This window comes from Microtus oregoni, unplaced genomic scaffold (genome assembly GCF_018167655.1).
Source record: "Microtus oregoni isolate MIOR12 unplaced genomic scaffold, Mior012 000013F_ref0000133, whole genome shotgun sequence".
Lineage (NCBI taxonomy): Eukaryota > Metazoa > Chordata > Mammalia > Rodentia > Cricetidae > Microtus > Microtus oregoni.
Genome location: NW_024543072.1, coordinates 34,023,037 through 34,037,634, shown reverse-complemented (window position 1 = coordinate 34,037,634; position 14,598 = coordinate 34,023,037). Strand labels below are relative to the sequence as shown.

The 14,598-nt window shown below is 44.3% G+C and overlaps 1 protein-coding gene across 1 annotated transcript in view; it reads left to right on the top strand.

The window, feature by feature from the left end:
• Dpt (dermatopontin) overlaps positions 1-7,153 on the top strand; it is a 28,299-nt gene extending 21,146 nt beyond the window's left edge. The window contains exons 3-4 of the mRNA XM_041662711.1: positions 2,117-2,224; positions 6,066-7,153. Coding sequence (XP_041518645.1) covers positions 2,117-2,224; positions 6,066-6,132 — 175 coding nt within the window. The 3' untranslated portion in view covers positions 6,133-7,153. The remainder of the gene's footprint in view (positions 1-2,116; positions 2,225-6,065) is intronic.
• Positions 7,154-14,598: the final 7,445 nt, after the last annotated feature.

Sequence of the window (14,598 nt, the reverse complement as noted above, 5' to 3'; positions counted from 1 at the left end):
AGGATGGACATAGGCTAGAATCTTCCCAGTAAGACCGGTGCTACAGAGATGATAAGAAATGGGCTAGTCCAGGTGCGAGAGCTAGCTTCGAAGAGACTAGATAGAAATGGGCCAAGCAGTGTTTAAATGAATACAGTTTGTGTGTTGTTATTTCGGGCATAAGCTAGCCAAGCAGGCGGCCGGGGTGCTGGGAACGCAGCCCCACCGCTCTTATTACTACACGTGCAGGCCAGGGAATGACTAAGAAGAACCCAAAAAGAGAGTTTAGATTTCTAAGTCCCACTTCCCCTGGGCTGACCTTGGTCTTGCCGTACCTAAGCACTCCTTGTAGACCTTCCTATCAAACCTTCTGATTTGTAAACAGGGATCTTGTGAAAATCCTTACGGTCTTGAGAGAGAGGCCATTAACCGCAGAGAGGGAGATCATCCTATCTTCAATACTCAATGGCCTGGCAAACCCAAATCAAGTGGGATTACTGACACTCACAAATGAGCTGCTTGCTGAGCAGCCCTGGGGATACAGATGGAATTCAGGAGTGGGAGTGCATGTGTGTAATCTTGGCCCTTGAGAGGTAAAGGCAGAAGCGTGAAAAGTTGAAAGCTATCCTAGCTACATAGTGAGCTCAAGGTCTGGTAGGCTACGTGAGACCTGTCTCAGAAAAAACATGCAGTCTTTGTTTTCGTTTTTGTTTTGATTTTTCTTTATGAGAACCAGAGGACTCTAAATTTGTTCCAGGATTGATTCGATCTTTGAGAATAAAAGAGGAAGAATAAGAAAAGGGAGTGGAGGCGCCAATGCTGGTGGTGGTGGAGAATAGTATTTAATGATTGCCTACCTGCCTTATGTAATTATATTACACATACTTTCACTAGCTGCAGTGAAAATGTACAAGAGAACTTTCATTTTAATAGATCAGGAAACCAATTAAATTACTCTCCAAAAGCCATTTATTTATTCAGAAAATATTTGCCAAGAAGCAGGAATTATTTGAGCTGCCAGAGAAACAATGGCCTCAGATAGAGCTGTATCTTTGCAAAGCTCACATTTTAGCCAGCTATTTTAAACATGATTACTGTTATTAGTCATGATAAGAAATGTGTGTTGGCCAGGCAGTGGTGGCACATGCCTTTAATCCCAGCACTCGGGAGGCAGAGGTAGAGGTAGGTTCGAGGCCAGTCTGGTGTACAAGAGCTAGTTCCAGGACAGGCTTCAAAGCTACAGAGAAACCTTGTCTCCCCCCCCCCCCAAAAAAAAACCAAAACAAAATAACAACAACAAAAGAAATTGTTAAACTGTCACATAGTATCTACACATAAGTGCATATATACACGTGAATAAAGTTTTCACACATAGATTATTGTAGGCAATGCACCAGTGACCTGACACTTTCTGTTCTGTCGAGTTCTTTTTGAAGCTGATATATCAGTTATTTTTCTCATTGCTATGGCAAAGGCAACGAAAGGAAGGAAAGGCTTATTTTTTTTTGCTCACAGTGCTGGGGTAGAGTCCATCATGGCAGAGAAGTCATGGCAGCTGGAGGTAGAGGCAGCTCCAGATTGTATGCAGTCAGGAAGCAAAGAGGGATGAATACTGATGAACTGCTTCCATTATTTTATTTAGTTCAAGAGCCCAGCCCGTGGGATGGCACCATCTACATTTAGGGTTGGTCTTCCTACTCAGTTAACCCAATCTAGAAAATTCCCTTACAGACAAGCCCAGAGATTTGTCTCCACAGTGGCTCTAGACCCTTTTTGGTTGACAATCAATAGAAAGCATTAGAGAGCTAACCATAATAAGTTCAACTGATTTTATGATCTAATAATGAGTCAGGCATGATCCAATGTGAAACAGGCTGACTTGAACAGAATGGAAATACTTCAGCATGCCTTCAAAGACTGGGAGCCTTCTGCGTGTGTTCCAGTTATAGTTGCTGCTACTGCATGTGCTGAGTGCACAGGACAATGGTTAGGGAAAGGCAGATGAGAAACGGAAGAAGACGCCTATCATTTGGGCTTGGCAGAAACCATCTAACTCCAGTTCTGATTGCCCAAGATCTTCCCCCTCTCCTTCACGTGAGCCCTCCATTTGCTCCAACCGTTTGTTCTCTCCACACAGGCTGACAACAGAATACCCAGGCCACTATGGGGAAGAAATAGACATGATTTCCTATAACTATGACTACTACATCCGAGGAGCAACAACCACTTTCTCTGCAGTGGAAAGGTGAGGAGGGTCACCCCTTTTCCAGCAGGCTCGAGGCTAGAGATGTGAGGATCCTGACTGTGGGTATTTTTACTCGCTGACCTCCATACTCTAGTTTCCTACTTAGTCAAGGATTAACTGTAGGTTTGGTTAGGTAGCAGGAGCCAGTGAGAAGTGAGAGTCCTCAGGATCTGCCTCACAAGGCAGAGTGACCTTTCCAAGGAGGACAGATATCAGCCTACTCCACAGCAGAGTCTGGAACTTGATAGACATCGGTGTCCCTTGATGGTCTGAGCAATCCCTATACTGGGCTTCAGAAAGGGTTTGGCACAGCAAGAACAGGTTAGAACAGTTGAAAGTGTTAGGCCCTTTCTAGTCCTGTGCCTTGCTGTGTGCTCCCTGCTTAGAATTGTAGGAAGGGAGAGAGAAAAGAAGAGGAGGGGGTTGGCAAGGAAGAACACACAAAATTCATTCTCTTGGTACGCTCAGTCTGTTAGAGCAAAACACTGGAGCCTGGACCATTTATAAAAACCAGAAATCTATTCCTCACAGTCCCAGAGACTGGGGAATATGAGATCAAAGAAGAAACAGATATATGGTAAGGACTGCTATTTGCTTCAAAGATGGGACCTTTCGCTGGGTCCCCATACAGCAGATGGACAAGACAGTTGCACTGAACCTATTTACGAAAGCACTAATAGCAGTCACAAGGGCAGCATCTTTTTGACATAACCAGCCTCCACAACCCTTACCTCTTAGTACTACTTAGTACTATGACTACATTGGACACTTGTTTACAGCACACAGATGTTGTGGCAGACATTAATATGTGGACTATGTGATCTAACTAATCACATCCAGAAATGAAAAAAGGAGTAACTCATTCCATGATGAAGTGGCAATCTTTCATGAATGAAAAGAAGATTTGAGCAACACCAACCTACATTCCCAGCCCATTCCCACTTCTCCCGTTATTCTTTTGTGGTCCTCTCCCAAATACACCCAAACCATAAGAAAACAAAATTCAGAATTCCTGTAGAAATGATGTTCATGTAGACCTTGTGGTTAGTTCTCTATTATCATGAAAAAGTATAGAGAAATTCAAACCTTAAGAGTTGATGTGACTACTTTTAATCAGGTGATAATGATGTCACACAAAAATGAATTCCAGAAAGATCACCCACTCGGGTTTTGCAAACCTAATAGAGCTGACAGCAAAATCTCATTAGCTAACAGACTATGAGCAATTTGAGTGCCATTTATCTTTTGTGTCTATGCTTTCAAATGCAGTTACATCTCGATTAACTGCTGTTAACTTATTTAATGTGGATTGTAAGTTTTAAAAATACAAAATAGCTTTGGAAAAGCACATTGTATGTCACAGGCTCCACAAACAAATATTCTTGTTTCCCAACAGGAGAACACCTCAATTCTCATATGCAACTTGTTTTTGTTAGAGATAGGATTTTAACTTACTTAGTTACCCATTTCCTAACATCTACAGTTTCAAAAAGAAATGGGGCTTAGGGTAAACTCACCCTACTGAGGAGAAACAATTGAGTGGTGTGCCGTACAGCAACTATATTTAAATACAGACCCAAGAACTCAAAGAGCACGAAAATCTAGTGTCATTGAACAGCAAAATGTCTGCCAAAGTTCAGAAGATAGTACCAGTGTCCAGTGCTCCTAAAGATTCCCCAGGTTAAAGAGGAAACTGGTTCTGAGTTTTCTGGTTAATAATATAGCAGGAAATGAAAACAGTAAAGAACGAATATCACCCAAAATTGGTGTGAAGTATTTTTCGGCAGTTGAAACAGCCAGTTCTTGCTGGCTTGGAAATGATTAGTCACATAAATTGTATAGACTCACTGAAGACTGAGATATGGTGTGTCTGGATTGTTTTAAAATGAATCCCTCCTCCTGCCAGATTTAAAAAAGGAAGGAAGGAAGGAAGGAAGGAAGGAAGGAAGGAAGGAAGGAAGGGCGAGCATGGAGCATGCCCGTGTAATTTTGCTGCAGTTCCTAACATTCAGTGGCTTGAAGGTCCACAGTTTTCGTTTCTTCCTTTCTGTTCAGGATGTTATGCTCGCCCCCACCTCCACTGGACAAATACCTTCAGAGCAAGGGCTTCCCTTCCTTGTGCAGCTCATGGAAGTTTCCTCCTGGAATAATTTCTACCCTGGGCAGAGACGATTCTTTGTTGCAGGTGTCTGTCCTGCGAGTCTCTAGGTGTTAGGCCAACCCACTGTTACACCTTAAACTCTTTGAAGCCATTGACAAATATACCATGGTAGCCCCTGAGCCCTAGTTGAAAGGTACTGTCTGGAAGGGAAAACAGAACCTGGCTGGACCCTTTGATTCTTTTAGGACAAAGTCTAAATTTCTCCCAGTATCTGTTAACTGCCTCTTAAAAGAAAAACACAAATGCTGGGCCACAAGATCTTCCTTATCTTCTTCCTGCATAGATATGCACGTCTTAGCTATGATAATTAAATTCACTTAGAAAACACACACAGCACCAGCTTATTAATCATGTAAAGCACGCTGTATCCCCTGTGGATGATTTTACGAGAACAAATATCAGTGCACAGCTCATTCCCCTAAGTCCTCAAAGTTGTGTGCTGGAGAACAACACTATCCCCAATAGCTTTGCACAGACAAAGCTGGAAAAAGCTGGAAAAACATTCAGAATTGGGAAGCCGGCCTTGGGCTATTCACTTACCACTCCCATCCCCCGCCCAGAATAGCATGGTCATCCCCACACACTTTACATTCAGAAGCTGGATGCAGGTACCACCTGCTGTAGAGTTTAGAAGACACCAAGATAGACACCTGGAGGATGGAAAGGGGAGGAGGAGAAAGGACTGTGTTTGGAAGAAATTGCTTGGTTGGCTACGGAGCAAGTAGTCTCACACTTTATTGGGATTATGCAAAGTGCACGACAGCTGTGTCCTCTGATGGCATTACAGTCACCTGGCATGGGAAGCAGAGTGGTATAGGAGAAAGCAAGATTTGAGGCCAGCACACTTGAAATCTGATATCATCACCTATCACTTGTAATCCTTTAAAGCAATCTTAGTTCACTGAGCCTGTTTCTTCACAAAACAATGAGTCACGGTGAAGATTATTGAAGGAACACATAGTCGTAGATCATCTAATGCAGGGCTGGGCACATTGGAAGCACAAAGGGCTTCACAATGACAACGGTGCCTGCCAGTCCCTGCAAGTGGCTGAAAAAGGAACATGGTCCTAAGCTCAGCAAACACATGTACCCACACCCTGTTTTTCAAAACTGAGCAGTTCTATACCCTCTCAAATCCATCCCATCCCTTAAACAGGCCATTCCATTTCCAATAGGGGAGAAGAGCAGGTGTCCTCTTTCCCACTGGAAGGTGTCTTGAGTTGTCACCACTCACCTTACAAGTGCCTTCAAAGGGGAAACACAGTGCACCTCCTGTATCCCACGTCATGGAGAATACTGACTCGGTAGAAAGGAAGGGTTGGCGGGACAATAGATGGCCTTTTAGGAGGAAGTTTTTTTTTTCCCCCCCGCAATGAAATGGAGACGGTGCTAATAAATGCTTTTACTCTGAGCCATGAACTTGTAAATCCTGGAGGCACCTTGGAGGTTCAACCATGGAGAACTAACCTCCGGCCATGAATAAGAGCCTCCCTATGGCCTATAGCCAGTAAGGGGCCAACTAACTTTACAGACCCACTGGTTGCCTGGAGTCGTTATTGCAAAGTCTTCTAAGAACAAGGTGAGGTGCCCCTGCTGCTCTGAGATCCTGCCAGAGCCTGTCGTCAAGGCTGTTTGCCCACAGCGACTCCCACTGATGTTCATCCGGTTCTCCTCCCACAGGGATCGCCAGTGGAAGTTCATAATGTGCCGGATGACTGACTACGACTGCGAATTCCCAAGTGTTTAGATTTGCCGCCTACAGAGGCCCGGGTGAAGGGCGAGGGGCCGGGCGTCCTGAGGGTTTCCTGTTCCGCAGGCTAGTATAGGTTAGAACATCTGCCGTTCTTTCTTTCGCTCTCTTCCCTGAGATGGGAGCTATGGCGTCAGCTGCCTGGGACTTTCTCACCACGATTACACATATAAACAAACCCACAATTCAGCCTGGTTTCTCACTTTCAACACTTTCCATAACAACCCTCTCCAGTTGCTGCTGATGGCTTCCTTGCATACTGCATATACAGCGCCCAGAACACCTGCCAACGCTTTGCTGCTGTTCTGAGCGTCAAATTCAGCTTAGAGAGTTTGGAGGGAGGGAGAGAGAAGGGAGAAGTTGAGATAAAGATTCTCTACAGTTAAGTCCATTTGAGTGACACCCAGAGACCTCACCTGGGGTGGAGAAGCACTCTCTGTCTTAAGGGAACTACCCACTCCCTCCTTCCGTGAGGGTCACAAGATACATAGAAGTCCAAGTGAAGATCCATGTGCTCTGGGAGAGAGGGGACTTGGAGGTGAAAGGGGGAGGTGGGAGGGTTTGAGGACTGAGCCGAGACGTCAGGCTGAAAGAACTTCTTCCATTCAAAGACGTATGTCAACACACCCAAAAATGGAAATGAATAAGAGGGCCAGGAGAACCTGTGAGAGTCAGTCTCAAGATAGAAACAGTGGAAGATGAGAGAATGGGAGTCTGGTTAGGAACATGGGGAGACAAGAGTGACCAGGAGAAAAGGGATCTTGGGTCATCAGAAGCTTGGGACATGTCCAGTATTCTTAGGAAGGCTGGCGTATCCCCACGAACCACAGGAGAGCTGATGGCGCCTATCTGGACTGGTCCTAAAGGATCCATTCCCCTTTCCCATGTAGCTTGGAAGTGAATTCTGTGAGGATGACACTGTCTTTCTCTCTCTCTGGTGACATCTCTTTCCTTAGCCACTTGTACCTTCTTTCTCACAATAAAAATAAATCAATAAAAGTATCAATATTCACTATCAATATCAAAGGTCATTTCGTGTCCTCCTCCCTCCCCTTTCAGTCATTCCTTAGCTCATTCTGAAAATACAGCCTCACGTTGTGGTTTGGGACAAGGCTTGAAGAACATAATGATGGCCATGATATGATGTGGTTGGAGGAATCAGATAATTAAGACACCAGGTGCCAAGCGCTCATGTCATGTGAGGATCGGACAAAGGATGGGACCACGTTTCTCTGACTCTGAATCTAGCTACTTTCCCCTTGCTGTCTCTCAGTTGTTCATACACCACTATGTCACATGAAACTGTAGCCATAAGAAGCTCATATTCCCTTTACCTATACCACTTGCTTATTCTTTTCTTACCTCTGCTACCCTTCCCTCAACCTCTCTCTGAGTAGGCTCAGGAAAGCAACTAGAACAGCAATGCCAAGGGGGTAGGTACGCTTGGCTACACGCCCCAGCTAGGTGGTGAGATCATGACTCTCAGCCAGCAGAGGCTACATTTCCTGCAGCAAGATCCCAGTGTCAGGATGGGCAAGAGAGAACTAAAGATGTCCTCCTCTGTCTTAATTCTTAAGAACTTTTTAATAATGTGTTTTTGCCGAGTTCCTCTATTTCATTGCTGCTGCTTCTCTGCAGTTTTAATTTATAATGAGAAGCTTCCTGGTGTTATTTTTCACAGAGGGTGCCATTAATATTTCAGCAATTGCAGTCCTGGTGCAGGATGACAACCAGGAAATGGCCTTAGTTGGGTACGTGTGGAGCCCAGCGGGAAGGGAGACAAATGGTACTGATTGGCATACACGGTGCCCTCATCCATGGTGGCAACAGAGAACTGGTGGGAAGATGGGATGTGGGGCGGAGAGGCCTGTGGCTGGGAGGACGTGTCAGGAGACGGAAACACACAGTCAAGGAAAGAACAAAAGGCGATCCAATAACAGGAGACCATGCCAACTGAAGGAAAGGAACTTCTACAAAAAGAAAAACCACCCTTTGTATACAATCCAAGGACTGTGACAGGAAGATATCACCAGCTCGGTTTGGATATGGATCATTTACATTTTATATTATCTGTCGATCAGCAAGGACTGAGCACCCAAGTCAGGAACGAGTCCCAGATCTGCTGAGGAGGCGTTGGTGTCCTAGCTCCCTTCTTTCTACTAACCTTCTCTACATTTCTTGAGCATGAACCCTGCCTTTTCTAGGCCAAATGTCTAAAATGTGGACATTTATCTAGGTCAGTGGTTCTCAGCCTTCCTAATGCTGTGACCCTTTAACACAGTTCCTCATGTCATGGTGACCTCCAATCATAAAATTATTTTTGTTTCTATTTGATAATTGTAATGTTGGTACTGTTATGAATTGTAATATAAATATCTGTGTTTTCTGATGGTCTTAGGTGACCCTGAGAGTCATTTGACTCCTCAAGGGTACAACCCATAGGTTGAGAACCACTGATCTAGGTATATTTCTTAAAATTTCAGAATCCTCTGCACTCTTTTACAAATGATTGCTAAGGGGATTCCTGAGGCATTTTCTTCTGGGTAAAGCAGCCTGGCACTGTGGTTGAAGACAGAGGTCCTACCCCAGGCTCTGGCAGAAAGACCTATATAATAATACTAGACACATCTCCAAAGCCTTGGCTTCCTATGTCCAATGAAGAAAGAATCCCTGTCTCAGGAACCTCACAAGATACTGCCACTTAAAACAAGGTGGGTAAAAGGAGAGCAAAAGATTCCCATTTGTCAGGGCCTGCATGTACTAAGGAAATAGCAGGCATTGCAGCGAGAGAGGAGGAAAAGTGATGCTGAGGAAACAGAGTCAGATCTGGCCTGCCTCACTGAAGGAGTAGAAACACTGTGGACTATGGACATCACCCCAGACTCTGTCAATCCCCAGCACCACAATCTTGGCCAAATTACCTATCTCTTTTGATTCTATTTCTTTACTCATAGAAATAATAATACCCACACCATGGTCTTGTTACAAAAACTAAATGCAATCACATAATGATTGACATGTAAGAACCCAGTACATGCAGCAAAAGAAGAGAATAGTGTGCATTATACACACTAATTTCCAATTTCATGGAAAGTAAGGTCTGAATAGGAATTGTATTACTTATTATAAACCAGCCACTCAGTAAGATACAGTTCCTACATTTTAGACTTTAAAATTTAGAGGACCATGAACTAAAAGAATGAGAAGGCAGCATTGTGGTCTAGTGGTTATCATAGCCACTTTCTAAGAGTCAGAAAAACAAATGAAATACTATAGATCAGCTTCATAAGGAAAGGGCAGATGACATTTCAATAGAGGGTAGTGAACGGTTAAGATGAGGAAGTGGCATTTCAGATGACAGAAGCAGCATGATAATAGATATAAAGCAACCTATGAGCTTAAAGAGAATTTTCCAAGAAATGGGCCTCACCCAATGGGTCTTGGAGGCTCAGTATGCAGCCATAATGCCCTAAGAAAGAACTGGTAGCTCTTACCAACACTATAAGGCATGCCATTATTTATTTTTTTATCGAGATTTATTATAGTACCCTGAACTCTTGGTTCATTGGCAAGGGATTGGGTATTGCACACACACACACACACACACACACACACACACATTTTTGGGAAGGAGAAAGCTGATTCCTCCCACTCCTGCCCAGACCACCAAAGCAGCAGGATGTGATCTGCCCCACTGAAAAAAGGTACTAAACCACACGGCTAACATAGATCAGAAAAATGGGTTAATCAAGATGTGAGAGTTAGCCAATGAGAGGCTAGAGCTAATGGGCCAATCAGCTTATAATTTATGGAGACTTATGTGTGATTTTCTTTGGGGCTAAACAGTTGTGGGGTACTGGGCAGGACAGAAACCCAAACAAGCAGGCCCGATCCTTTCATGTTACAATTATTTATTTTTTTAATCAAGATTTATTATAGTACCCTGAACTCTTGGTTCATTGGCAAGGAATTGGGTATTGCACACACACACACACACACACACACACACACACACAAGTACACATGCATGCACACGTATACACATGCATGCACGCGCACACACACACTCAAGGACCATCACACACTTGTATGTGCGCAATTTTACTGTGTGCTCTCTTCATCCTGCTTCTTCATCCACACATTTTTGTCTCTAGACTCCATTTCTTTAACTCAGACATAAATTTGACAGAGTGAAGCAGGGAAGACAGTGGGGACACAAAGAAATTAGAATGACGTATGATATGTGTGTATGTGTATATATGTGTGTGTGTGTGTATATATATATATATATATATATATATATATATATATATATATAAAGAAGCCATAATGAAACCCTTGTATTAGGTGCTAACCTCAAATATATTAGAGTAAATTTTTAAAAAGATGTCTGTGACAGATGAGAGGGAGCCACTAATTATTTATCCAGTACTAAGTGCTCAGCCCTGAAAACATATCCATATGAACAACACTAAGCGGACTCAGCACAGCAGGCTGTATTTATACGTTTATGTGCATGTATAAATGGAACAAGAATAATTAGATAAAAAAGAAGAAAGCGATTGAGATTTAAAAAGAAAGAAAAAAAGCAGGAGGGTTTGGCGATAGATGAAGGGAAAACAGTGCACCAGGGAGCAGGATATACTAATAGGGATTGAAGGTGATCAAAGAATTCGATATGCCAGCCTGAAGTGTCACAGTGTAACTCATCTGTTCATTAGTAAACGACAGAACAATGGAAGCAAATATTGAGCATCAACATTTCCTTGGTGCCTCCAGAAGAATGCACAAATAGAAAGGAAATAGAGAGAAGGAAGAAGACTTAAAATTCTAGCCACGTCCATCTTCTCTATACATTGTTGTTTACGGATTTTTACTGCATGCCGGGGCCTCTCTAACACCACACCTACAGAGTCTTCTCTCCTATTCACCAGACAAAGCATTGCCCAGTGAAGGCCACAGTGAAGCAGTTATTCACGTCACGGTGGCCATAAGATCAGCTGTATCTGCCTTCCTTACAAAGCCTCTCTGTGTTTTAATTAAATTAGTTCTGCTGAGTTGTTTATGGAAGCCATACTGTTAAGGACTTGAGTGTCTTCCTGGAATCCAGTCAGTGTGGAGGAGTAAGTGGAGCCGTTTGCAGAACCTGTGTGTACTGGCTAGTTTTGGGTCAACTTGACCTGAGCTGAGCGAGCCTCAACTGAGAAACCACCTCAGGAAAATCAGGCTGTAGGCAAGCCTGTAGGGCATTTTCTTAATTAGTGATTGGTGGAGGAGGGCCCAGCCCATCGTGGGCTGGTGGTCCTGTGGTCTATTGGAAAGCAGGCTAAGTAAGTCATGGGGAGCAAGCCAATAAGCCTCACTCCTCCATGGCCTCAGCATTACCACCAGGTCCCTGCTCTGAATGAGTTAAGTCATTGTAAGAATAATAATCTATTCACACAGCCAATATTGTTATGAGATTTACAGGTTTTTTGTTTTTGTTTTTGTTTGTAATCTTAAAAACTGAAAACCAGGGGCTAGAGAGACAGCTCAGCTATTAAGAGCACTGACTGCTTTTCCAGAGGACCCAGGTTCGATTCCAGCCCCCACATGTCAGCTCACAACTGTCTGTACCTCCGGGGTCTGACACAGACATACATGCAGGTAAAACACCAATGTACATGAAATAAAGCATAAATAGTCAAAAAGAACAGAAAACCAACCGAAACGCTATCAATCTTTAAAAGCACTTAGAAGACAGCACAGTGCTGGCTAGCTATTCAAACCCTTTGACTTGGGGCCTCCTTGCTTCGGTCACCAGACTACATGCTTGCCTGCTCAGCTTAGTAAGTTATGCACATGAATGACTGACTACCAGTGACCAAAGCTGAAGAGAAGTTTCACAAAATGCAGAGCTGCATGACCCAGTGGATAAAGTGCCTACCCAATGAGTAGGAGGACAAGGGCTCAGATTCCTAGAACCCATGCAAATACTAGGCTGGTATGGCTGCCTACCTTTAATCCCAGCGCTTGGGTGGCAGAAAGGGGATTTCTGGAGCAAACCAGCTGGCTACGGTAGCTAGCTTTAACACAGTCCAGGTTCAGCAAGAGACCCTGCCTGCTGTGGTGAAGAAGACAACAGTTGAGGAAGAAAAAAAACATCTATTCGAGGCCTCCACACGCATGCGAGCCTACACACCTGCAAACGTGCATGCATGCATGCACCCCATACATACAATACTGAAAGCATAAATTATGACATTCCTTGGAATGTAGCTTTCCTGTCCTGCCTTGTTTTTCTTTATACCTTTCCTCCTTCCCCAGTTCCAACATTTACCATTGTATTTCCCATCAAAATAAAAGTCATTCTAAATCCCACGAAACAAAAGCTGCGGCCGGCTGCCAAGAGGTTCAGCCCTAGGCCAGTGTTCCAGCTGAAAGGTGACCATCTGTTTGCTTCGTGGAAAGAATGAGATTATAAAAACCAGATCCTTTCATCTAACTGGTCGCCTCGTAGGCTGTCATTTATTATGCAGAATTACCTGCTCTTTCCAGTTTCTCACTCTCCCCAGAGAGAGCTGAGCCAATCACGTGGCCAATGAGAAACTAGAGTCTAAGGCAGTAACGAGAAATCCGCTCTCTGCATTCCCCAAGTTTAATTCTCAAGCACAGACTCAGCTCTCTTAGGTGGTTTTTCTAGCTCTTCCGGACCTCAAGTCCCTCCCTAAGCTCTCTTTTTGGACTGCCCTCTCCACCTCTCTTTACCTGAGCCTCAAAGGTAGGGTAGCTTCCACAGAGCCTAGCTTTTTTCACCAAACAAAATAACCCAAAACACTGAAATCCAATTAAAACGCTTAACTTTAAGTTGTGCTTGTGAGAGGCCACTGAGCCCTGTTACGCTCTCGACTCTGCCTTTGTGTGACCTCCTGCCTTTTCCTCTGGAACACAAGCCTGGACTCTCAGAAGGAGCCTAGTTACCTCTGTGAAGGACAACGGTTACGGTTAGAAAGCAGTTGTTTCCAGTGTTTTCTGAGACCTATCAGAGTCCTAAACAATCAGTCTCTGAAAACTGGTGTCGCCGCGGTCTGGCAGTGCTGAGGTTTCGTTAAGAGGTAAGGCATTGTGATGGTGCAGTAGTTCTGGGAGTTCAATGCCCACCTCTCACTCTTTCCCACCATCGTTAAATAGTGATAATTACTCATTCCCCCACTTTAAAAGCTGTTCACTAGTGATAGGTGAGTTGGAAAACATGACAGTCAGGTTGTCACAGACTTGGAAAGCATATGTCACCATCCTCAATAACTGAGTGCCATTTTTCTCTTATGAATGAAAAGTCATATTGAAGTGAGAATCTAAGCAACCTTTGGTGAAAATGAGATCAAACCGCATTGAGTAATCCCCAAATAGACTGCAGACAGAAGGACAAAGGGGCTCAGGCTGACGAATAATTGACACATGTGAAGAGACTTCTAAAATTAACCGCATGTGTTTGCGCACACGGGGTGTGGGGCGGGGATAACGCCATAGAAGTATGAACAAAGTGTGTTGGGAGACTGGAGGAAGAGACGGAGGAACTCGGAGAGGATGCTTACAGAGAATGGAACACTGGTACACTGGTCCCGGCTGGTCCCGGCTGTTGCTGTGGAGAGACCAGGTCTTTTCCTTTGTTTACTTCATGGTGTTATAATTACTGTTTTGTTTCACTTCGTGTAGTTTGTCAAGACAGGATCTCATTCATCCCTCGAGCTGTCCTTGAACTTGAGACTCCCCTGCTCCCACTTCCTTCAGGCTGGGGTTACAGGGGTACATTGCCACCCCCGACTGCTATAGAGCAGCTTCTTCCACAGAGGAGAAACAAAGGAAACAATTCCCACTCATAGCCCTCCTCCTGAAATCATCAGGCTCAATGGGCACCATTGCTATGTGTATACTGTAGGCCCAGGGCTGCTAGGTAGACCTACATGTGAATTAAGTTGACTCTGCAGACTCCAAGGAAATGGTCCCTTGATTTCACACATCTAAAGAGTGAAGTGCTTGGCTAGGTGTCCGTGTTCTCTGAGGGATCTCTGGCTCAAAACCGCATGTTACCCCTCTCCCAGGCATTGGCTTCATTCCACATCTGAGATGTGCTTTATGGATGAAGATTTCAGCCGGTTCAAGAGCCACATTAATCAACCCATTATTTTTGTGTGTGTGTCTGTGGGCCTCTTTCGTTGGCAGGCTTACGGGTGAGCTCATTAGCCCGTACCCCACAGAAAGATGTTCTTGGAAGCCAGACATGCGCGTGTCACACCAGTCTGTTCCCTGCCACAAGAGAACACACCATGCGGATTGGTTCCGCTCTCAGGCTTCCAGGAGGAAGCTGAAGCCTCTCAGTATAAACAGTACAGCCTGTGCTGGAGAAAACCTTCACAGGAATTCACCAGGGGCAGGCGGGCTCTTAATTCTCCCCACTCGAGAAAGGAGTAAACCTTGAGAAAA